The 26,171-nt window shown below is 48.3% G+C and overlaps 1 protein-coding gene across 3 annotated transcripts in view; it reads right to left on the minus strand.

The window, feature by feature from the left end:
* Nucleotides 1-3,359: 3,359 nt before the first annotated feature.
* The window catches only part of wnt7bb (wingless-type MMTV integration site family, member 7Bb), a 35,803-nt gene continuing 12,991 nt past the window's right edge, over nt 3,360-26,171 (minus strand). For all 3 annotated transcript variants that reach the window (XM_062461051.1, XM_062461053.1, XM_062461052.1), the window contains exons 3-4: nt 10,320-10,591; nt 3,360-6,220 (exon numbers count right to left, since the gene is read on the minus strand). In XM_062461051.1, coding sequence (XP_062317035.1) covers nt 5,741-6,220; nt 10,320-10,591 — 752 coding nt within the window. In that variant the 3' untranslated portion in view covers nt 3,360-5,740. The remainder of the gene's footprint in view (nt 6,221-10,319; nt 10,592-26,171) is intronic.

Consider the following 26,171-nt stretch of genomic DNA (forward strand, 5'->3'; position numbering starts at 1 on the left):
CCCTCTGCCCTGTGGTGAATGATGTCACTCACATCTCTGCCTTTGAATGACCCATGTGTTCCTCGCCACTAATATCAAACAGATGATGCGAAACCTCCAAATGATGGTCTTTCTATAAGACGAGCAGTCAAAACATAGTGGAGAGAAACAGAGAAACACCATTCCTGCCTGCAGCCTCCAATAACAGACAGACTTGAGGGGTTTTAACTACTAGCAGCAGTGGGCTTCAGGGCATCTTGGGTCCCATCGTTCGCTCCTCGAGGAGGTCAGGAAAGGAGCGTTTACGAGTGGTGAATGCCATCAGGATCTGACTCTGTGAGGACAGCACCCCTGCCTGCTTCCCACAAGAGAGGTACTAGACTGAGCTGGCGCAGCCCTGAAGGGGCTCCGTGCGAGAGCTCCCTGCGGTTCCTTATCACATCCTGTGAAGCGATCATGTCCTCGAATAACAAACAAGACACGAAGGAATGCTCCAGAGCGATACATCATTCCTGGGTGGAATCTTTCGCACATGCTCTTCCCTGGTCGGCAGGGAGGGGGCTGAATGTGGGCTGTCTGCAGGACAACAGTTCTTTCTTTCACCTCTGTCTCTGGATCGTGTCAAACGTCAGCTCCCAAGACCCTTGACTCTAATTAATTTACTTCTTTTTTTTTGGGGGGGGGGGGCACAATTATTTTTCACCACATTTTACCTCTCTCTCTCTTTCTCTCTCTCTCTCTCTCTCTCTCTCTCTCTCTCTCTCTCTCTCTCTCTCTCTCTCTCTCTCACATACACAGCTGTGTCTTGTCTCTGGGGGGCTAACCTCTGATCTGAAGATTTTTTGTCAAATCTTTTGCCAGAGTTGCAAATGATTGGGCGGAGGCGTCAGTTCCCTGGAGTCGAGCGAGGGTCATCGACGGTTCTTCTGTCACTTGCAGAGAGACGAGGAGATAAAAGGAACAGCATTCATCACTCTTGCTTCGTTTCCATGGACACCTTGTAGCAACTCTACTCAGAGCAAGGTCTAGCTTTGGAACCAAGGTTCGGTTCCGGTGGTTCTGGCCCTCACTAAGACTGGACAGGGACAGTGAATGAGCGGTTCTTCAGCTGAAGGAGGCTGACACTTCTGGGTCAGTACGAGCATGGAGGGAGGCCCCTTTACTGGGTGGGGCCTATTGTAGACTCCCAGCGGGAAAAGAAAACGCTCACCACTTACCACTCACCACTTAAGGTCTTCCGGTTGCCCTTCATTATCTCAGCTCGGGATATCAAGAGAGGGAGAGAGAGAGAGAGAGAGAGAGAGAGAGAGAGAGAGAGAGAGAGAGAGAGAGAGAGAGAGAGAGAGAGAGAGAGAGAGAGAGAGAGAGGGAGCGAGAGTTGGCAGCGTTTGTGAGGCCTTTCTCATCCTTTTGGACTTGAGTTAACAGCTTCCTTCTTTTAGTCAATGCAGCAAGTGTTGTACTTCCTGCTCCTGTCTGGTGAACTCTTTATCCTGACCCTCAATGTGAACTGGTTACAGATACAGGATTGCCCATAGCTAGTGCGCCACTCAGCCCAACAGCTGTGGCACTTTGCAACAGCGTCTCTCGCCACCGCTCACTCATTTAGAATGCGACTGTGTGGTTCCCAGAGTGAATCAGACCAGAAGCATTAGCTTTGCAGAACGTACCCCGATGAACTAATGATTCTGACACCGAAACAAAAGCTGCTTTAGAAGAAGGCACACACACAGCAAAGTCTGTTTTTCTATCTCATATTTTTAATGACAAAATGTTTGTCAGAAACAAATGGATTTATTTTTCTCAATCCAGGGTATAGTACAGGGAGCTTATGCGGTTCCGGTCTCTAGGGTTTTAGACAACTAACAAAACACATCTTACTTCTGCTCTGCTGCCTGCTTGCAATGCTTTTCAAATACAGGAGGACTAGTGGGGGTGTCCACCAAATGAATAAAGTAGCATGGTTCTCTTTCACTGTTCGCACCACTGTGGAAAGAGATTTAAAACGTCTGTCTGTTGTAAAACTCACAGTAACTGTTCAACTAACCTTCAACATTGCATCTTTTGATTCATTTGTGTGACTTGAGTTACTGACTTTGGTCTTAGGTGTGTCTAGTCTAGGTGATATGTTTAGATTAGGAGCTCTCATCTTACAAATATGTGTTTTTTTCAATTACTGCTTAGTGTTCAGAATTAAAATCTAATTTCATTTGTATAGCCCTTTTTTACAATCAATAACTCAATATGATTTATAAATATCACTATTTCAAGAGTCGAATCCTCGACTCCAAAAGATTTTTGTCTTTTGAGTAATTAGCCCACCCTTCCATGTCCTCTCTCCCAAATACATCTCCCTATTTTCTCTCTCGCAGCCTCTCTCTCTCTCTCTCTCTCTCCTCTTTCTCCCCTGCTCCCTCTCTCTCTACCAGTCTCTCTCTCCCTCTCTCTCTCCCTCCTCCCTCTCTCTCCCAGTCTCTCTCTCTCTCCTCTTTCTCCCCTGCTCCCTCTCTCTCTCTCCCTCTCTCTCGCTCTCTCCCTCCTCCCTCTCTCACCTCTTTCTCCCCTGCTCCCTCTCTCTCTCCCTCCTCCCTCTCCCCCTCAGTCCCTCCCTCTCTCTTTCTCTTTATACTGGCTGTTTCCGGCTACACATACACCTCCTTCTCCCGTCCCATCCATCTCAAAAACACCCTCGCAGAAGAAGCTGCCTCTTGTTTGTGTGTCCAGGACGGCAGGCACACTGGGAACCTTTCCATTCACACTCGGTCATCTGCATGGAGGTCGACTTCCCACTGACTGGCTCTGGCCTCCGGTGCCAACCCTGAGAGAGCCGCCTCAGTGTTGCTAGCTACCCTGAAGCAGGGATCCTCAAAGCCTCCAAACACACCTGATTCAAATGAAACGGACGTTACCAGGCTTCTGCATGGCCGGCTGACAAACTTTTCATTGGAATCAGGTGAAACGTGGAGAACATGCAGGGAAGGGTTGAGAAAGGCTAACTCAACAGCCATCGTTCACATCGACAACCGTGTGACAGCGTTGGATGGGAAGGCGCAGTCGTAAACATGTTCATTTGAATACACCAAAAAATATTGGGTGAATTTTAGGGATGACATTGACCATTTGTACTATGGGTGTGTGTACACAAAGGGGTAAGTACTCCAGGTTCATCTACATACATGAATGGTGTGCCCACTGTCCAGAGCAGACCAACTGCTCATTGGTGATCTCTGCTGGCCCTGGCAGAATCGTATCCCATCACTTGACATGAGATCCACTGGCGGAGGTAATTGTCTTTTGTTCCACGCATGCCATAATCAAGGCTTAAAACCACAGATTTTTATAAACATGTGCTGTGTGCGAAAATAACATAAAAGTCAGCATGCTGTTTGATTTATTTATTTGTGATATTTAATGATTTATGCTTCCATTGCATTGCCAATAGTCATATTAAGGGTGGTTGGAACTTCTGAATAAGGGACATTTTTTATATACATATATACATATATATATATATCTATATATATATATATATATATAAATGTTGGCTCAAAAAACGATACACATACAATGGCCAGACATATAAAGACTGTGTTCCATTGCAGGAAGAGAGCCCATTACAGGCTTTGGCTACTTGGAGAACAGCTGACACGAGCAACTAGGATGAGATGCATCCAGCAACATTCTTGCACCAACATCAGCTATAAAATACAGAATGTTAAATCTTCAGCAGGAGACGCTGTTTATGAGGGCCAAATGCTTCAAAAGATACACATCTCTTCAATTACTGCGTTAAATGTTACGTTGTGACTTTTTAAAAAGTAACTTTCAAAATAATGCATGAAAATGTATTTTAGTTTGCAGTTATATTAAGTTTAATTTTAGCCAGCACGTGGCTTGTTTTCAGTCTCTTAATTTCCAAGTAGTCAAGAACTGCCTTTAAAGCCATGTTTGTAAGCTTATATCTAGGTTTACAGTTTGCCTGTTTGTAGAAATAGTCTTATTCCGGTTTTCTGGAAGGTTTTCTGGTGTATTTAATGTAAACTGTCAAGTGACCAAGCATCTATTGTTAAAAGGACATGGAGACTGATATGTTTGATCTGAATTCAACATCACATAATCATGTTATGAGAAATCTACCTATAATTATCTAGGTTGAGTGGTTACCTTTGAATGAGCAAAAGTATGACTTCATCAATGTGTAAACCGATATGCTAAAAAAGAGTAATGAGCCTGTGTGATAGGTCAATCTTATGACACTAAGTACATACTTTTGTCAGAGTACCAACAGAGAGCATAATTATGTAAGCTTGAGCAAGAGAAGATGATATAAAGTGCCAAAATTATACTCTACCAAGTATTGTTTTCAAATAACATGCAGCCTTTGGGCAAAGATATTATTGTCAACATGGTTTTCTAGTCATTTCTGAGAAACTTAATGATTTGAATTAACAATCAACAGTTGAAGCGATATTGAGTGAAGTTACAAAATTAAGTCACTAACAAAATATTCATGGAGATGAATAGTCAAACAACCCAGAAAGAGTCTATAAACATCCAACTTAAACCATTTGGATTAAATTCTTAATTTCAGTCAGTTTCAAAACTCAGTCAAATGGGAGTTTATTCAATTTCATTGGAGTCGGAATAGAAAATATTATCAGTGCAGCACTCAACAACACATCCAGCAACATATAAGTTTTACGTTTAATAACTTGAGGAAGGATCATTTGTGGTTAAAGTTCTTTGCTACTGTCTATGCTTGAAAATGCAAGAGTTCTGAAGACCCTATCTGGTGCGTAAACGACTGCAAACTAAAACTATGCTACAGCAACACAGACCCGATGTGTCTGAAGGTGAAAACAGTCATGTTGCCTTGTAGTCAACAAACTGGTAGGGATATACCATTTTAGAACAGGGGGGATTCTTGGGGGGGGGGGGGGGGGGGGGGGCAATTTTCTAAAAGACACGCATCTTTAGTCAGTTTCAAAAAAGTATTTTTACACTTAGTACAAAAAAAAAGACATTTCTACCCGTTAGTGCTTTGTTTTAAGATACTATAACATAAATAAACAATTTATTTTCAGTGTTCAAACAGACAGTTCCAGTGTGACTGGAAAACTAACATACTCCACCGTATTCCAGTTGGCAGCAGAGGCCTTAAACGTAGACGTCTCTCCTCTCAGCTCCTGGTGCGCCTCGAGGCACCTTGCTAACACAGCGTTCTTCATTCCTACTTTGCTCCAAAAACAGAAGACAACCCCCTAGTCCGAGGGCGTCAAATATTCACCTCTGTCCTCCTCCGCGGAATAAAAGAAAACCAGAGGACTTAAGAGGACTCTTTCCTAGTCACCTTTCATAGTCACTGTCATTGTTGGACCAAATCCTGTGTTTCGGTCTGTCTTTGCTTTTGTGTGGAAGAAAGGACTACAAATCCCAGAGTGCAATGCACAGTTCTCGTCCAGGACAGGCCAGTGGTCCCGACTCACCAGTCACAGAGAACACATCGGTACACGAGCACACATGATTCTGCTCCAGTCCATATCTGGGGGGTATCACCTAATGATATTCTTTACTTTCTCAAAAGCAAACATTGATTCCTCTGTGCAAAACGATGCCATGAAGAGCTGCTATCGTAAATCCCATCAATTTATTTCAAAATCTCTCATTGTTCCAAGACACGTCTTCGTTTCCACCCCCCCCCCCTCTTGCTTCCTGCTAGTCCTCAAACCCCGCCCCCATCGTCATCGTGGGCCACGCCCCCTTATTTGCAGGTAAACACCTCGGTCCTCTCGCTGCATGTGTTGCACTTGACGAAGCAGCACCACTGGAACTTGCAGTTGCACTGCCACACTTTGGTGTACTGGTGCGTGTTGTAGCCCCGCCCACAGCACATGAGGTCGCAGCCGTCCGTGTGCGGCGAGGTGCGGTTGCAGAGGCGTCCCTGGGTCCCCACGCTGCCCGTGGCGGCGTCCTCCTCGCAGTAATTGGGCGACCTCTCGATGTAGACGAGGTCCGTCTCCATGGGCTTGCGGTAGCCCTGGGTCTTCTTCACCTTGAGGTGCGTGGGCTGGCGCAGACGGCTGGCCCGGACCACCTCCACGTGGACCGCTTCGTTGTACTTGTCCTTCAGCACGTAGCCGATCTCCCGGAACTTGGGGAGCGTCGTCCAGCAGGTCTTGGTGGTGCAGGAGCCCGAGACGCCATGACACTTACACTCCAGCTTCATCCTCTCCTCTAGAACCTGGGGGGGGGGGGGGGGGGGAGAGGGTGGGTGGGAGGGAGAGAGGGGGAGTGAGTTTGGGTTAATTCAACAGTTCCTTTACATTTACATTTATTCATTTAGCAGACGCTTTTATCCAAAGCGACTTCCAAGAGAGAGCTTTACAAAGTGCATAGGTCACTGATCATAACAACAAGATTGAACACAAAACATTGCGAGTAGCCAAAACATGAAGCACACATTGTGAACAACCAAAATAAGTGCCAAAGGGAAGAACCATAAGAGCATGTAGTTAAACAAGTTACAATTAAACAACATGAACTGCTATAAGTGCAAGTGTACCTGTGGAAAAAAGCAAGCAACAATAATAAAAACAATATATCACAGCGTGTACAAAAATTTAAGTCAGTTACCACTAACCACAAGAGCAACAAGTCTCTAAGCAAGAGTCATTGTGATCCTTGAGGAAACTAACATCGGGTCAAGCGAACCATTCCTAAGTACCGTTGTACTCCCGGAACAAGTGCGTCTTGAGCCTTTTCCTTTAAGAAAGAAATGTCCTATTTACTCAATGCTTTTATCCAAAGTGATGTACAGAGGGGGGATTTGAGCCTTCGACCTCTTGATCTGCAAACCTCGTCAAACCACTGGGCTGACACCAACCCGGTCATGCACTGGTAGAGGAACGTTTGTTGAGGCCACGATTTTTGTCGTTCACAGTGCTTTGATCTTCAGTTAGAACACACGTGGGCCCAGTTTCCCAGACATGGATTAAGCCTCGTCATAGCCTAACAATGGAGATCTTCATTACATTTTGTCTTACTTTAGGACCAGGCTAAATCCATGTTGGGGAAACTGGGCCGTAGTGATAAAGTCCACTGCTACTGCCTTATCTGAATTATGTGCACTAATGTATCTGTATGCTGTCGAGTACTGCCGTAAACTGCGCCTACAAAAGAGCAACCAGTTGGATCACTATTATCTCCGTGTTGCCTTGACACAAACCCTGGGTTTAATTTTCTCGTTGGTCCTTCAAGAGAGAGCGTTTCAGAAACATTTCGGAGAGAGGGGCACTTATTTATTTGAATGAAACAGCGGGTTTATTAAAGAATCACCGAGAGGTTGACCTCAGACGGAGGCTGAATGCAGTCTTTGTTTGGAGCAACAAGCGTTAAGTGGAAACGGATGCTGACAGGACGTCAAAACGTTTGTTTTGATTTCAAAGGAAGCTGCCTTTAATACGACGTTAATAGAACGATGCCCTGCTGGGTTATTCTTACGCCTTCACACTTCAGACTCCTGGAGAAGTGGGTTTCCACTGAGGTCTTGTTCATTCTGTACGTTGTGCCACAACGTTTATGACTGAGGGTCGAACAGCAGCATCGTGGCCTGGCTGAACTTGACAGCTCCTTGTGAAGTGGACTGTACACAGCATATCTGAAATTCTAAGAAGGGCTCCGATGCCAGCTATATGTCAGAAAGAAGGGAAAAATGCACTTACTGGTAATATTCTACCCTGTAATTCTCCCTACCTTCCTGCAGACCACATCAATAGAAGAAAAAAAAAATATATAAATCTCAAGTAACCGTCCACCATCCCACACGGCAGTTAAATGTGGATCGTTCAGCTGTTTAATGTGTTGCAGATACATTGTCGAAACGTTTCCAATGGGTGACCATTAACCGATGACATCTGGACCAAAGTGTACGCTAACATTGGGCTTTAAAAACGGGAAGATCGTGAACTAACTGAACAAACGCTGGCTGCAGCGAGGATGTCCTCCATTCAAGACATCAGCACAGCATAGGCAGTCCACAGGCACCATGTAGAGGACTCTACTGGGGGTTTCCAAATGGCAAATGTGTTATTCTCCGACAGATCATCATCACAAACACATGGCACACGCAGAACATTTCTCCTAAACGCCTAATCCTGGGGCATCTGGGAAATATTGAGCGGTGTCAATCGTAGCGCTGTGGGCCTCCCGTGAAACGAAGCTTTCTTTTCTCTCTGTGTGTGTTTGATGCTCGTGAGTAGAAAGAAAGAAAGAGAAAAGAAAGAAAGAATGAGTGGTTCCAGTTCTTGGATGGGTTAAATGAACAAAACTGTAGTGGTCCTAACATGACTCCCTAACTCCTTGTTGTAAGAACCAAGCATGTGCGTATTTGTTGTATAAGATATTCACGTTTTTTTGGCAGAGCATATTTCCAGTGTTGCTTTTTCCTGGCACTGAGCCTTGCCAGCACCATTGGTCATAATTTCTATCAAACACTTACACAATGTACACAAAACACACAAACGTGTTCATCAGAGCTTTCTGTCTCATCTATGTCTTCTGTGGTTGGGAATGTCTAATCTGAGCACGTTTGATTGAAAGAATATGGATAGAGGCGTAAAAATATGAGACCGGGGTCACCGAAAATCTGGTCTCGGATGTTGATTCAGAAGAAGGATTTCCAAAAATGTATGGGCGCAAACCACAACGAACGTCTGGGTAAGAAATCTATCTGATGAACTGACGACTGGATGGAAACATTTACTTACAGCGTGTCCGTCAAAATCTCTTGTCTGCAAACAATTAGTCCCATGTGAGCAGACGGCCTCTAAAGATGGCTTCTTCACGTCATCCTCATGGTATCACGGGATGACGGGCTTACAGTACAGATTGATTCACTGGATTTATCCCCCCCCAAAAATTGGGACAAGCAGTTTTCCTATTTGGTGTTTACAACTGGATATTTTTTGGGAAAGATCCAATGATTGGATTTTTTTCTAAAACGTTACTGGGGAAAATATACTTTGATTCTGTGGAGAATTATTTGACACCAATTGTATGCGTTCTGAATAACCGATCAAAACATTTCCCTCCCTAGTTTCCACCATGTACGTGAATCGAATTCTATGAATCGAAACATCCGAACCTGGCAGGCCTTTCAAACACCCTGGAACCAGTCGGTAACATTAACACCACCCCGGTCGTTCTGCCTTCACAAGCTGGCTCGGCACAGAGAACTGCAATCATATCCTGTTCCTGACGTTCCTCTTCGTAACTTCATGATAGGAGGGTCTGTCGGCCGCTGGCTTCACCATCCTCAAGCACACGGTTAAACTCCCCGTTAAATCAATCAGATCCGTCTGTCAACAGAACTTCAGTGAAGTAGCAGTGGAGGCTAATCACTGTCGGTTAAGATGGTTTGTGTTGTTCTGTGATGCTTGATAACAAACAAACAGCGCTGGAGAACAGCGCCTAAGGTCTGCTTGGGAAAGGGAACCGGTCGTAATAGTATAGAAGAAAACAAGCTCAAACAACCACATGACTGTCTGCCTCTACTCTTGGTCTGTGTCCAGGGTGTGGGAGAGGGGGAGAATAATACTCTTCTGGTAAAACTGTTTTCCATCACGCAACACAAACACACACACACAAACATACAGACACACGACCAAGTTTGTTTTCAGTAGTGGTGGTCGTAGCAGTATTTGTAGATCTGACCAGGGGCATAGCTTTCCTTACACATGGGTGGAACGTGTCCCGGCAAATCTGCCAAACCCCCCTCCCCGTCCCCCTTCAACTTTTTACCAAGAAAATTGCATTTAATGGCCGCATCCTCAGTTATACAAAAATTATAAAATCGTCCGCCCCTGGTGGTGTCCCGCCCCAGCTTGTGTCCCGCCCTGGTGGTGTCCCACCCTGGTGGTGTCCCGCCCATGCTTGTGTCCCGCCCCTTGTGGTGTCCCGCCCATGCTTGTGTCCCGCCCCTGCTTGTGTCCCACCCTGGTGGTGTCCCGCCCATGCTTGTGTCCCGCCCATGCTTGTGTCCCACCCTGGTGGTGTCCCGCCCCTGCTTGTGTCCCGCCCTGGTGGTGTCCCGCCCATGCTTGTGTCCCGCCCCTTGTGGTGTCCCGCCCATGCTTGTGTCCCGCCCCTGCTTGTGTCCCACCCTGGTGGTGTCCCGCCCATGCTTGTGTCCCGCCCCTGCTTGTGTCCCGCCCCTGCTTGTGTCCCGCCCATGCTTGTGTCCCGCCCCTGGTGGTGTCCCGCCCCTGCTTGTGTCCCGCCCCTGCTTGTGACCCGCCCCTGCTTGTGTCCCGCCCCTGCTTGTGTTGCGGCCCGGCATTTACCTTCCTCCCCGCTTCGTTGTTGTGCAGGTTCATGAGCCGCCGCGGGGTCTTCCTGATCTCCCGGGCGTCCACGAAGCGCCGGGAGAACTCGATGCCGTACTTGATGTCGGCCGAGCAGCCACCCCACTTCCAGCCCTCCTCCTGGTTGTAGTAGCCCTGCTTCTCCCGGTCGCAGCCACACTGGCTCAGGTTGCCCTGGCTGCATGCCGCCGTGATGGCGTGGGCCACGCCCGCCGCAGTGATGGCATAGGTGAATGCCGCTTCCCTGCTGCCTGGGAGACGGAGAGAGAGGGAGAGGGGGGCAGAGGGAGGGAGAGAGGGAGGGAGACAGGGAGAGAGAGGCAGGGAGGGAAAGAGAGGGGGAGGAGGAGAGGGAGAGAGAGAGGGGGAGGGAGGGAGGGAGAAAGAGAGAGAGGGATAGAGAGACAGAGGAATGTTAATCCTCTGAAGTCACTTGGTTGTTAATTAGATGTTGTTTGTCGACAGAACTGCAGTGCACAGAAATCAGACTGGAGTTGTGTTTAGTTGTTGTTGACGTGGTCAGGAAGTGCTGTGAGTGGTAGTGGTATCCATTACTTCCATAATCTTACTGAATCACCAGCAGAGCCACCAGCCCAGCCCAGCCCCCCTCCCATCCCCTCCCCTCCCCCTCTATCTTCGTAGAGAAGGAGGTTCCCTCCCTCCCCCTCTACCTTTGTAGAGAGGGGGTCAACAGGCTGACCACAGCCTCCAACAGACCAGCTGTGTGTGTGTGCAGGCGCTACAGAGTACCAGAGAGGGGGAGCTAGCCAGTATAACACAGGTGCTGTCCAAAGTGCTGAATTTCCCTGCTGGAGCACCTTGTGCTGCTGCCCACATTACAGAAGCTGTGGTCTGCAGGTCTGCCTGCCTTCTGGTCCGCAGCAGGCACTAGGACCCTGAGGGGAATATGCAGGGAGTTGTGCTCGAGGGCTGGTTAACAGTTTAGCCTTATTGTCCAATCAAGAACAGGGTAATATATGTTGAATTTGTTATTGATTAAAGGACAAGACAAGGGAGACAGTAACGTTGGTTCGCTCATGTTGTCAAACACGGAAAATATCCAGATATACAACAATTCACGCTTGTGTACAATTTTTTGGGTCAAAGCCAGCCGGTTAAACACATGCCCCTGTTGTGTGCTGGTCAGAGCTGTCTTCAGCAGCTCCACTCTAGTTGGGCCAGGGGCAGCAGAGACCCAGGTCTCTCCTCAGCCGTCCCTAATGTGAGAGTGGGGCTCGGGGCTGGGCTCTGAGAGGACATACAGCTCTCTCAGCTAGCTTCCCTGCTAGCTCACCAGCTAGCTTCACTGCTAGCTCACCAGCTAGCTTCACAGCTCTCTCACCAGCTAGCTTCACTGCTAGCTCACCAGCTAGCTTCACTGCTAGCTCACCAGCTAGCTTCACAGCTCTCTCACCAGCTAGCTTCACTGCTAGCTCACCAGCTAGCTTCACTGCTAGCTCACCAGCTAGCTTCACTGGGCCTGCCTGCATGGAGGAAAGGAAACCAGGAAGTTATCCGATCATGTGACCGTTCCTGTTGTCATCCTCTTGATTGGGCGGCGCTATGTCATGTCTCACAGAAGTCTCTGTGAAATTCTATACGATGTGGAATATCATTCTTACATATACCTGTGTGACAATCTGGCCTGTTAAAATTCTATCTGATAACGGGTTCATAACACTGTCGTAGACAGATCGATAGTAAAGATTGTCGACGCTAAGCTTCTTGCACTCAATTCAGCGGAATTGCAGAGAAACCACGCAGTACCTCAAACACGTGAACCCTTATAAGTTACTTGCCCAACCAAATAAACATTTAACAGTTCAGAAACTTACTAAATGTTAAACGACTGCTTATTTTACCTTTTTTACAGCTCCAGACCCTGTGGAGAGAGCGGTGTAGCTGGGGATCTGGAGCACGGCCTGGCTGTGACTGATGCATGCTGTTCGCTAACGCCGCGGCCAAGGCCCTGGCAAGGCTGGGCTCACGAGCACTCTTCCTGCTGCTCACCAACAAGGCTGGGCTCACCAGCCTGTGGTATCGTTCAGCCACCCCCACCCCTTTCACACACACGCACACACACACACGCATGTCATCACACACACTCGCATGCCCACAGATCATCACATACACACCCAAACACATACACTTTTCACACACACACACATACATACATAAGCACGCGTGTGATCACACAGTATCACACGCGCACACACACACAAGCCCACAATCATCACACGCACGTCATCACACACACGTACACACACATCATGTCACACTATCACACACACACATCATCAAACCATCACACTCGCACACACACACATGCCCACAGATCTTCACACATTCTGGCAGAGGCACGTCCACACAGCAGTTGTGATGGCTAAAACAGGACAGGGCTGTTTCCAGGGGAAGGGAGGTTCCCCGGGCCAGGGAGGCCCAAGACTGTGCTGCTCATGGGGGAAACGATGATGATGATGGGCCCTCGGGCTGGTTGTCACTCTGTGATGGGCCCTCGGGCTGGTTGTCACTCTGTGATGGGCCCTGGGGCTGGTTGTCACCCCCTGTTGGGCCCTGGGGCTGGTTGTCACCCCCTGTTGGGCCCTGGGGCTAGTTGTCACCCCCTGTTGGGCCCTGGGGCTGGTTGTCACCCCCTGTTGGGCCCTGGGGCTGGTTGTCACCCCCTGTTGGGCTTGGCACCGGCAACACTGAGCGAAGCGCAGAACGGAAGCCAGTCCCACTCCCAGGAACTGGGGACCCTCTATTCCATTCAGCAGCGATCCCACCTCACGTGTTTGAGATACGAAGTGAAACGAGTCGTTCAGAAACATTGGGATGCTGCATCTTCGCTTTATCAAAAGAATGTAAATAAAGAAGAGGCAGTTTCATGCCGGATGATTTGTTTAGAAAAGGGGGTCAGAGAGACGACAAACTACATTGGCAAAAAAAGGCGCCTGACAACGGTTGATTCCAAAACTGGAAAAACGCTGAACTGCGTCCAACGTACACCGACGGTAGAAATGGGTGTGATGTGCTCTCATGCCCTGGCTGCAGATCCGGCATGCGGTTTATGAAATACTGACAAGAAAAAACACACAAAAAATAATTTGAAAGAGGCTGGTCTCAGAGTCCTGACTGGCCTCTAGAAAGGAACCTCTCTGGGAGAGCCTTGTGTGCTGCCAGTGGAAAATTGGATCGACCAGAAAAACCTCAATGAACTTGGAATGGTCCGGAGGAGAAGAATAGGAGGAGAAGGGGGGGATATTAAACCAGATGTCTAATGGAGTTTAGTGGCAAGTGTCTGTGACAGTGTCCAAGATGGAGGAGAAGAGGAAGGGGAAGTGAGGTGGGAGGGAGGGACGAGCCTGGGTGTGACTGGAGCCCTTGTGGGATACGAGGCTCTGGATGCACCCAGAGGTGTAGTGGCTGTGGATGAGTGAGTGTGTGGACCGTGGCCTTCACATAAGCTGACCACGGTACCGTCCAGCCTCCACAACAACATCCCTTATGTTCCCCTGCTCCCTAAAAGGGCCGAAACAACATTTCTGGATGTGGTGGCAGCCGGTTTTTACGACAATCTGTGTTTAAAAGAGAGGCCAGCGCACCGCTAACCAAATTTCACATGAGACAGCAGTGGAGATTTATAACCTGAGAGAGTACAGAAAGTGGTAGGCTAGCTGCCCTACTGTAGCAACTCTTCTTTGTGACCTTATTGGCCTCGCTGGCTAGCTAGCTAGCAAAAATTGACTGGCTAGCTTGCAAGAATATATCAGCTAGCTAGCTAGCTAGCTAGCAAGAATGCGATAGACAATAACTTTGTGTGTGAATTAAAACCAGCAGAGGCCCTTGGCTTGCACTGGTGTGTACCCAGGAAGGAGAGATAATGGTGAAGGAGAGAGATAAGGGTGATGGAGAGAGATAAGGGTGATGGAGAGAGATAAGGGTGATGGAGAGAGGGGCCTGTGACAGGGACAGTGGGACGGCAAGGCAGACAGAGGAAGGACTGCATCACTGCTTCGAGGTGGAGAACCGGGAAAGGCTGGGAGTTCAGGACAAAACACACACACACACAGCTGGGGAGAGTTAGGGTTATCAGAGCATTCCAATGGGCTTTTCACCCACACACACACGTACACACACTGAAGCCCCGTGCTTGTGTATCTAAGAGTGTGGGCCTGTGGACTGGCTAGCAGGTTAAAAGGCCCAGTGAGTCTGTCAGGAAGTTAAAGCCCCAGCCCAGGTAGACAGAGGGAGGGGGCTCATGGGCGGTGGAAGACATCATCGCTAGGGGAACAGGAGGGTTCTGGAGGAGTGAAGTGTCATCCGTCACACATGGTCACAGGAACAGAGGAAGGTGGCCCCTGCTGGTAACCAGGAGATGCAGCAGTCCTGAGTCTCTCTCTCTTTCTGTCTTTCTCTTTCTCTCTCTCTTCTCTCGCTCTCTCTTTATCTCTACATCTCTCTCTTGTCTCTTTCTCTCTCTCTCTACCTCTCTCTCTTCATCTCTCTCTTTCTCTCCCTCTCTCTTTATATCTACCTCTCTCTCTTTATCTCTCTCTTCTCTCTTTCTCTTCCTCTCTCTCTCTCTTTATCTCTCTCTCTCCACAAGCTGTCCATCCTCCATAAACACCAGCTCAGTCTCAAAGCACCGTAACAGACGCCACTTGGAAGAGCTCCTTGACAGGAGCAAACCAGCCTTCGTCAGAGGGTGGAAGTTGTACTATGGCATGAAAGACAGATGGCAACTGTGACACACATCACTTGACAGGCCACCTCGATGCAGCTTGCACGTCTTCAAACGACAGTTTGGCTAGCTGTGACCTCTGAACCCTGGTTCTGGGGGTGAGAGAGCTGAGGTGAGAGGAGAGAGGACGCCCCATGTTGCTTTCTATATCAATTACTGATTGTTCTCTTTCTCTACTTTTCTGTATTTTCTTCTCTCTCTCTCTCTCTCTCTCTCTCTCTCTCTCTCTCTCTCTCTCTCTCTCTCTCTCTCTCTCTCTCCTCTTTCTCTCTCTCTCTCCCCGTCTTCCCCTTCTTTCTCTCTCTCTCCCTCCCCCCTCTCTCTATTTCTCTCTCCCTCTCATTCTTTCTCCATCTCTCTCTCCCTCCCCCCTCTCTCTATTTCTCTCTCCCTCTCATTCTTTCTCCATCTCTCTCTCTCTCTCTCTCTCTCTCTCTCTCTCTCTCTCTCTCTCTCTCTCTCTCTCTCTCTCCACCCCCCACCCTCTCTACAACTGTTTTCCGTTTCACTTTATGTAGCGTTGCTAAGAACATATGCTCCCGGGCAAATTATAGACAAAGTTGTGGTCTGTGAGGTTTGCAGCTAGAGGAATTAGTGAAGCCATGTTCCTGTACAATAAAATAATATTGTTTTACCAGAACTACACAGACCAGGCTATACTCTCAGCTCGTTTGCGATCGATGAGACGGGATAAACCAACTACAGCTTAAAATGATGTGTAACTCTGATAGTGAGAGAGCGAGGGATTTACCGAAGGGAATTCAAGATATGAAATGCTTGTGTGGATGTTTGAACTTGAACAGTTTTGCGTGCGGGAGATCGAGTTCCAGTAGAAGCTGCCTGAAACAGAGCGCTGGCCTGTTCCCCTCGCGTCTCTCTGAGGCGGGGGTCATGCAGCAGGATGCAGACCTGTGCCCCTCGCGTCTCTCTGAGGCGGGGGTCACGCAGCAGGATGCAGACCTGTTCCCCTCGAGTCTCTCTGAGGCGGGGGTCATGCAGCAGGATGCAGACCTGTGCCCCTCGCGTCTCTCTGAGGCAGGGGTCATGCAGCAGGATGCAGACAGAGCTAGACACCCCATCGTCCACAGACAGCACTCAGGGCCTCTTCAACTGCAGACACAGGAGACGAGAAGGCCTTCTTTCTGGGGTGACTGCTCAAGGTTTTACTCCTCCTAAAATAAGTGCTTGTGTGATTCATTCCTGACGGGTCTATGTTCCTGATCTCAACCCCGAAGCCCACGTCAGCCTGGGTGGCTCTGGGCTCATGGGCTGAGGCCTTAACGCAGTGGCACGGGTTTGAATCCGGCTCGTTCTCTTTACTGCATGTCCCCCCCCCCTCCCTCTCTCTCTCCTGTCTACCTTGTACAGAACGACCCAACGGAGCATGAAAATGCCCAAAATAATTTTTTCCGGAAAAAAACAACAACAGACAAGCCCATCCCAGATGTGTCTGCTTCCTAACCAGCACTGTAGCTCCTGGGCTCAGTCAGACGGCAGCTTGTTAGCGCTGTGGACTGTGATTGTTGGCTGGTGTAACCGTCCAGCGCTGCTGCCTGCAGAGAATCCAGTTAGCGCTGGGATTGTGTGAGTCCCCAGATTACGCTTGATCCTCTCGCATCCTGCTCCCCCGCGTCTAGCGCTGAGACGGACGCAGACCCACACAGATCCTGCCGATAACAGCCAGCCCACACACCCACACACACGGCTGGGTGTGTGTGGGTGTGTGAGCGTGAATGTGTGTGTGAGTGTATATGTTTGTGTGTGTGAATGTGTGTGTGTGTGAATGTGTGTGTATAAGTGTGTATATGTGTGTGTGTGTATGTGAGTGTATATGTGTGTGTGTGTATGTGTGTGTGTGTGTGTGTGAGCCCATGGGGAGAGAGTGAAGGGCAGGCGGGGACACTGGCAGGCTGGCAGACAGTCTGTAGGTGGGGGGGGGGCTGTCAGAGAGGGGTCTATACAGTCACTACTGTTTGGCCACTGTTGAAGAAAGAAAACAGTGTGACTTAAGGAGACAAAGAGAAGGGGGGAGATACCATAGAAGAGATTAAAAGATAGGTAGCAGAGTGCTGTGAAGAGAAAGGGAAAGCGAGAACGATAAAGATACAGAGATAGAGAGAGAGAGAAACAGAGAAAGAAAGCGAGAGGAAGAGAAAGAGAGAAAGGGGAAGGGAGAAAGAGAGAGAGAAAGTTGACCTTTAATCAGCTACGGAGACCGCACAGCCTACACCAGTGCAGCCAAGCGCACGCAGCAGAATCCCTGATCTGATAACGCCAGCGCCGACGGAGCCCACACGCTGACGTCACGGCGACCACGTCACCGCTCTCCTCCTGCCACGGAGCGAGGGAGGAGGGGAGAGGATTAGGCCTACCCACACGATGACGGCGCCCAGAAAGAGGGCCTTTTATTCTTCTCTGTTCCAGCATAGCACGACGCACGCATCATTTCCACAGGCCCATCCCCATGGTGCCCGCTGCTCAGACGTGAGGGTACGCACCATCCACACAGCTTAACATGACGCTCCATGTCACATAAACACCACTATCACATCCATCTCAGATTATAACACAGATACTGTGTCCAGCCAGGATAACGATGAAGATACTATATTTACCCGTGATGAAGCCACTGAGAATCTGATGGCGTCTCTGGCTTTGATAACCCTTATTGGTGAGGTGAGCGACACCTAGTTGAGAATGTGTAACTTCCGAGGGGATTGATGACGTTTTGATTTCCCTCCTGGTGTCTTGACTAACTTATTGTGCTAAATTTAGTTTTTCGTTTTTTCAATGTACTGATAGGCAAGAAAACAGACAATTTAAGCCTACGTCTAACCACCAGGAGTGCGATTTGAACACACCACATTACATTTGCCAGGTTCACTTTGCGAGTGCAGTAATTCATAATTAAAGTCAGATTTGAGATACTGCATGTGTCCTCTCTCAGTATTCAGTTTCACCACCACAGATCCTGAGAATAAGAAGGAGCTGTACCAGTGTATTTATAATTGGCCTCAAGAATGTTCTTTTCCTGAATCAGCTTCTGATACAAGAAGATTGAAACTGCGATACGTGTAGCCTTCACGCAATGCAAACAAATCAAACTCAAACACGTAGAGCTGCACTATGGCGAGCATGCAACAGCATTGTTTCAGATTATTTATTTTTTTTGCTAAATAACGAGGGCAACTTTTCGGAAACTTGGGTCGATCCTGGTGAAAACCAATCTTGTGTTCCTTTTGCAAAGCGATGCCATCTATTACAGCTTTTTATGAGTTTTCAATACGACAGCTCGATCCATTGTTACAGTGAAATCCGTTCAGCAGATTGGCACTGATAGCAGATAGCCAGCGTTCAGGCCAAGAGTTGTCTGGTATAATAACAGTTCCTGGGTACATGAACAACACAGACCTAACCACAGTTTCAGGAAAAACACGACCTCAACCACAGTGGTTCTGGACCGGGAGCCATTCCCATCCAAATCATAACTGAATCGATCAATTTATGCTGTGGGTTGATATTAACATACACAACATGTACTTCAGAGTGCGCCGAATTTCTCAAACTGATCTACTGTGTTTCAACTGCTGTGCGCCCCAAAGTCGACTGGCTCCTTGGCGCCTGCGTTCCAACGCCTCATTCTCTGACAACCTGAGTTCAGCCTCCCTCACTTCGGCCCTCTTTTGAGGCAGAGATAAAACCACCTGAAGATGTCGGCGGTTGCGGGGAGGGATTGGTGTCGACAGTGACCCTTCCTCCCCTCAGGCCGCGGGAGCTGCCAGCCAGAGAGAGCTCGTCCTCCGCATCAAGCCTGGGTCTGTCAAGCCTGGGTCTGTCCAGCCTGGGTCTGTCCAGCCTGGGTCTGTCAAGCCTGGGTCTGTCAAGCCTGGGTCTGTCCAGCCTGGGTCTGTCCAGCCTGGGTCTGTCAAGCCTGGGTCTGTCAAGCCTGGGTCTGTCCAGCCTGGGTCTGTCCAGGAGCCTCTTCCACTCAAGTGGCTTTCAATGAACCTGCTGACTTCCACATCTTTTATCCTGGCTAAAGTAGACTCTTGTTTCACTCCAGCCAGTGGCTCATCGCTCCTCCCCCACCCACTCTTCCCCCACTCCCCCCCCCACTCATCCCCCCCTGCCTCCCCGGTGTGGGAGTGATCGCTTCGCCTGGGAGACGATACTTCTATACACCCAGGGGAGGAGGAGGAATAGACATGGGAACTAATCCGTCCCTCCCTCCCTCCATCCACTCCACCGCCACTACTTACCCCCAGCTCCCACATTCCACCCAGGGCCTGTTATTTCCCCTTGTCTAAAAATCCCCCCTTCTACTGCTCGGTAACCAGGCGGCCGGGGCGGTAGCATGTCTCATGCCATGTTTTCGCCCTGCGATCGCCACAGAGCCTCCGGGTGCTCTCTCCATCACAGTTCACAGACCCATGAAGTCAGGCCCCAGGCCCATAACTGCACACAGCGGAGCAAAGGAGCAGAGATAGAGAGACATCGAGAAAGACACAGAGAAAAACTAGAGAGAAATGGACAGACCCCCCTATTTTGACGATCTGAAACGCAAGTATCAAACCGCAAAGCGCAAGTAACTTTGTGGGCGGGACTCCGGCTCGGTTGCTATTTTGCCGGCGGGATAAATGACTTTGCGCCTGGCGCAAATCTAAAATGGGTAGGTCCGAAGTAGCTACATTATTAATGGGTGTGGTTTGGGCGTAACGTGCAATAAACCAATCAGAGCGTCATCTCACATTCCCTTTAAGAGCAGCGCTTGTTCCATGGCGGATTGCTATTATAACGGCGGATTTGCCAGGCGCACGCCAGGAGCGGTTCACAGCCAAGGAGACCGGCGTTCTAGTCAGGGCCGTAACAGATAGATAAGTGACATTGTATGGGAAAGGCAGAGCAGTTTTCTCATTGCACTAAATTGCCCGCTCATGCTGCTCATTCAAATTCTTATTCTTATTTTTATATAGCCTACCCTATATTTTATTTGTTAAATTGTTTGGTTCTTGGAATTAGTTTAACTATTGTACTTTTTTACTTCATTTAAGACCCGTATATGTTTATTGTTTGCACCTTCCTGCCACAGTAAATTCCGTGTTTGTGTAACATAGGCTACATGGCGAATAAACTGAATTCTGATTCTGATGGAGATGGGAGAAGAAACCCACCCAAATTAGCTTCGGTTAAACAGGCGTGGGAGAAAATTGCCACAATTGTTACAAATCATGTTCACATACATAGAGATTTCTCATGAAAATCTTTTTATAATCATTGAAGAAATGTAACACGCCATAAATCAAAACAATGTAACACAGCTTCGCAGAAAGAAGACCCTGGCCTCGCCAGCAGTGTGCACGGACCAAGCTTGCGCCCTTAAAATAGCATCTGAATAATGCGCCATTGACTTTAGACCACGTTTTTCCTGGTCAGTGACGGAATTGTTTTTCGGAAACTGCAAAATAGCACCAGGGAATGTTTGCGCCGGAACACGCCTCCTTTTTCGCTGAACCACCCACGGGAGCGCAAGGTCATTTCGACGTGCGTCTGTGGAGGGAAAAGTCCGCTTTGCGTCGAGTGCAAACTAGGAATGATACTTGCGTCGTTGACAAAGTCAATTGCGCTGGGTGCAAGATCGGGCCCAGAGAGACAGACTGAGAGAGACCGAGAGAAAGAGACAGAGAAAGACCGAGAGAGAGACAGAGAGAGAGACAGAGAGAGAGACAGAGACAGAGAGAGAGAGACAGAGAGAGAGACAGAGAGAGAGAGAGAGAGAGAGAGAGAGAGAGAGAGAGAGAGAGAGAGAGAGAGAGAGAGAGAGAGAGAGAGAGAGAGAGAGAGAGAGAGAGAGAGAGAGAGAGATAGTTAATGGAGGTCAGGGAGAACAGCTTCCTTCCTCCTTCTGTCTCCTAAATGACAGAACAGGTCTTATAATGTGAAACTAACATGACAGAAGAACTGACACTCTACAACTGCACTGTCTGCCACTGAATCCAACACGTGGATTCTTTCCTCTCTCACAGGAACACTAATCTAAGGCTTTTAGCGGTGGTATGATAGAATCCACGCACAGCAGCATTCCTCCGTAGCTGTGGCAAACAGTTCACCTGCCCTGTGCTGCATTCATTCCTGTGCAGTGAGCCGGGGACGACTGATTGAACTTTTGCAATATTTCACCGCCTACACAACAAAACCCTTCTTTCAGATGAAAAGCATGAATCACGATGGTGACAAACTGGCTTGAAAGTTAAACAGAGAGTAACCGGAGCTGTCCTGTTTATGGGATGCGGGGGGAGGGGGGGGGGTATAGACGCTGAGAGTAGCTGTTGAAAGGTGTCTGTTTTCATGCGGTTACAGCTATCCCCGAGCGCCGGTGGCTGTTTGCGACAAGGCCGTTAAAGGTTCAGGTGTTCAGGGCCCTCTGTTACAGGCCGACAGCAAACACATCGCATGATGTCACGACAGATAAGGCCCTTCTGACATCAACGTGGGCCGTTTGACAAACGCTGACCAATAGGAGAACCGACCATAGTATCACCTCTGTAGTAAGACTGCTGACACCTTTACCTGGGAGTTCCTGTGATACAATGATACTTTGCACTGAAGATGACTCCTGCATTGGCCTCAACTACAACTGTACTATCAAATCCTAAGTTGTGAGTGTGATGTGCAGTAACACCCACATCAGTGAGCAGAAGATAAGTCACTCCACATTTCATGGACTGAAGGTGTAGGGGCGTGCCGGTGCTGCGGAGGGGGAGTATTGCTAAACCTTCGGGGAACCTCGGGAAAAAACACAAACCAAGCCTCCAATGCCTCCAAATGCTCTCCCCGTGTTTACAATCTCGTTCTCCTCAGCCCTGACTGAGGAACCAACCCCCAGACAGAACACAGGGACTGTTGAAGGATGTGGCCTCTTCCAGCCTTCCTGACTGAGTGCTGTTCCGCAGAGCCGCGGATGACATGCATTTTTGGAAAACATTGTATACAATGTATTTACAGCGTGATACACATTCGGTGTATGTATCAGACGACTAGCCCGCTGCTGAAACAGAATCCTTCCTCCAACGGAGATATCTGGGTCTCTGTAAGACTCTATAACCCAGCTATTAATGTGTGCTTGCTTGGAAAGCGATTGTAATACCAAGGAGCCGGGCCAAAGTGACCAACGGCATCCAAGACAAGTCAGGAGAGAGAGAAAGCCGTACCATTGTGGTTGACTGATAGTTAGCTCTCGAAACAGAAACAGGATCTTCCCATCCAGAACTGAGACGGGATCGCTGAGAGGGGGAAAGGTTTAGTGTTCATCTTTTGGGGATTGGAATTTAAAAAAACGTAAATGGGAGCAGATCGACAGTTTGTCCTTCCAGAGTTGATTATGATGATGTGGGAATTTTCAGATTCGGTCAAAGGGATTGGAACAGTGCTGTGTGAGGGGGTGTAGTTCCATGATTTAATTTGCCATTCAGAACAAGACTGCAACACACAGCGCTGTAAGAGAACATGACTAGTTATTCAGCTAATATGGGAAGAAGTTCACATTGGAAAACAAGTAAAAACTCAAGTGAACAACGTTTATAGAGCTGTAGCTTTGAAATGAAGGTGTTGGCTGAAACCACTAAACGAGCTACTTTTCCACATTCTCTGGCTTGGAAGATAAGCTAAGACGATGCAGGTGTTCTTCAAAGGGCTTCCCTGACCCTAACCTACCTGCCAAGCCCTGACCTCCACAAAAAAAAAACAATAATTGCTGATTGTCTAATACTAAAGTTGTGTCTGATAAACTTCTGTATTGTGTTGTTTTATGGATTTAGCTACTTCTGATTGTTCAGCACTTTGGTCAACAGTTGTCATTTTAAAATGTGCTCTCGAAAAATGTACTTCCACCCTGCACACGGTTTCAAGAAACCAGACAACACTGGGCTGCAAAGCCCTTTCTGACACGGAGACAGACGAGGCTTCGAGTCTCCGAGTCTGTGAGTCCTGCCTGAGAGCTGAGAGCTGCCCGGGAGGACAAGCTGAACGTTGAGAGAAAATGAGCACAGATCCATTACACAGAGAACCACACTGACAACAAAGAGAACTGCTTCTAAAGGGGCTGCAGCCTCACCAGACAGTCCTGAGCAGTGATTGTTAACAGAGCCGTTGGATTAAACACAGGGCCTAAACCACACTCTAACGGCAACAAAGCATTTCTAAACGAAAGGAAATGTGTAAAAGTCGCCGTAAAACGTCACCCTTGCGAAGGAGATACATTTGTACATTTATGAAGACGGCACAGTTAATGTTTGCCTACTTGTCCAGTTCTCTCTTTGCACACACGTACACAAGTATGTACACACACACACACACACACACACACAAACATGCAGCAGCAGGCAATGGACACAACCAATTTAGCCAGATTAACAACAGATGTACATCCATCTATTTGGGTTCTGCAGAGTTCTCTGCAATAATACCATTAGTTGTCTCCTCATTTGTCATATCATTTTTCAACCACAATTTTTCCTCATTAGGCTTTAGTGTTTTTGGTAACCTTTCCATAACTTCGCTACCAGCAGCAAAGCATGGCATCCTAACCAGAAGTTCACTGCAAATAGAGCGACACAACTCCCAATCTTTACTGGGTGAAAATACAACTAATGTGAGCCGTAATGAAGATGCATTAGACCAGTAAAACACGCAGTACTGAGAGAGCGAGAGAGAAAGAGAGAGAGATAGAGAGAGGGAGGGTGAGACATGGAGAGACATAGAGATAGAGAGAGAGACGGAGAATGAAACAAAGCAAGGAGAAGAAGGGAGAGCCTGTGCCAGTCTGTATGGTAATAAAATAGAGAGAGAGAGAAAGAGAGAGAGAGAAAGAGAGAGAGAGAGATAGAGAGATAGAGAGGGAGAGAGAGAGAGAGAGAGAGAGAGAGAGAGAGAGAGAGAGAGAGAGAGAGAGAGAGAGAGAGAGAGAGAGAGAGAGAGAGAGAGAGAGAGAGAGAGAGAGAGAGAGAGAGAGAAAGAAGCTGTATGTTGGTGGTTAGGACTGGACTCTGTGATGTGTGCAGCGTGGGTTTGGCTTGGGAGCAGCCATATTTCACTGAGCTCAGAGGAACGCCGCTGCTCTCTGTACCTGCTCATCTTACCACACAGAGACAACACAGCTCTCTGTAGCTGCTCATCTTACCACACAGAGACAACACAGCTCTCTGTACCTGCTCATCTTACCACACAGAGACAACACAGCTCTCTGTAGCTGCTCATCTTACCACACAGAGACAACACAGATCACTGTAGCTGCTCATCTTACCACACAGAGACAACACAGCTCTCTGTACCTGCTCATCTTACCACACAGAGACAACACAGCTCACTGTAGCTGCTCATCTTACCACAGAGAGACAACACAGCTCTCTGTCGCTGCTCATCTTACCACACAGAGACAACACAGCTCTCTGTAGCTGCTCATCTTACCACACAGAGACAGCACAGCTCTCTGTAGCTGCTCATCTTACCACACAGAGACAACACAGCTCTCTGTAGCTGCTCATCTTACCACACAGAGACAACACAGCTCTCTGTACCTGCTCATCTTACCACACAGAGACAACACAGCTCTCTGTAGCTGCTCATCTTACCACACAGAGACAACACAGCTCTCTGTAGCTGCTCATCTTACCACAGAGACAACACAGCTCTCTGTAGCTGCTCATCTTACCACACAGAGACAACACAGCTCTCTGTACCTGCTCATCTTACCACACAGAGACAGCACAGCTCTCTGTACCTGCTCATCTTACCACACAGAGACAGCACAGCTCTCTGTACCTGCTCATCTTACCACACAGAGACAACACAGCTCTCTGTAGCTGCTCATCTTACCACACAGAGACAACACAGCTCTCTGTACCTGCTCATCTTACCACACAGAGACAACACAGCTCTCTGTAGCTGCTCATCTTACCACACAGAGACAACACAGCTCACTGTAGCTGCTCATCTTACCACACAGAGACAACACAGCTCTCTGTAGCTGCTCATCTTACCACACAGAGACAACACAGCACTCTGTAGCTGCTCATCTTACCACACAGAGACAACACAGCTCTCTGTAGCTGCTCATCTTACCACACAGAGACAACACAGCTCTCTGTAGCTGCTCATCTTACCACACAGAGACAACACAGCTCTCTGTAGCTGCTCATCTTACCACACAGAGACAACACAGCTCTCTGTACCTGCTCATCTTACCACACAGAGACAACACAGCTCTCTGTAGCTGCTCATCTTACCACACAGAGACAGCACAGCTCTCTGTAGCTGCTCATCTTACCACACAGAGACAACACAGCTCTCTGTAGCTGCTCATCTTACCACACAGAGAAAACACAGCTCTCTGTACCTGCTCATCTTACCACACAGAGACAACACAGCTCTCTGTAGCTGCTCATCTTACCACACAGAGACAACACAGCTCTCTGTACCTGCTCATCTTACCACACAGAGACAACACAGCTCACTGTAGCTGCTCATCTTACCACAGAGAGACAACACAGCTCTCTGTCGCTGCTCATCTTACCACACAGAGACAACACAGCTCTATGTAGCTGCTCATCTTACCACACAGAGACAGCACAGCTCTCTGTAGCTGCTCATCTTACCACACAGAGACAACACAGCTCTGTGTAGCTGCTCATCTTACCACACAGAGACAACACAGCTCTCTGTACCTGTTCATCTTACCACACAGAGACAACACAGCTCTCTGTAGCTGCTCATCTTACCACACAGAGACAGCACAGCTCTCTGTAGCTGCTCATCTTACCACACAGAGACAACACAGCTCTCTGTCGCTGCTCATCTTACCACACAGAGACAGCACAGCTCTCTGTACCTGCTCATCTTACCACACAGAGACAGCACAGCTCTCTGTACCTGCTCATCTTACCACACAGAGACAGCACAGCTCTCTGTAGCTGCTCATCTTACCACACAGAGACAACACAGCTCTCTGTAGCTGCTCATCTTACCACACAGAGACAACACAGCTCTCTGTAGCTGCTCATCTTACCACACAGAGACAACACAGCTCTCTGTAG

The sequence above is a fragment of the Osmerus eperlanus genome, chromosome 5 (genome assembly GCF_963692335.1).
Source record: "Osmerus eperlanus chromosome 5, fOsmEpe2.1, whole genome shotgun sequence".
In the NCBI taxonomy this organism is placed as follows: Eukaryota; Metazoa; Chordata; class Actinopteri; order Osmeriformes; family Osmeridae; genus Osmerus; species Osmerus eperlanus.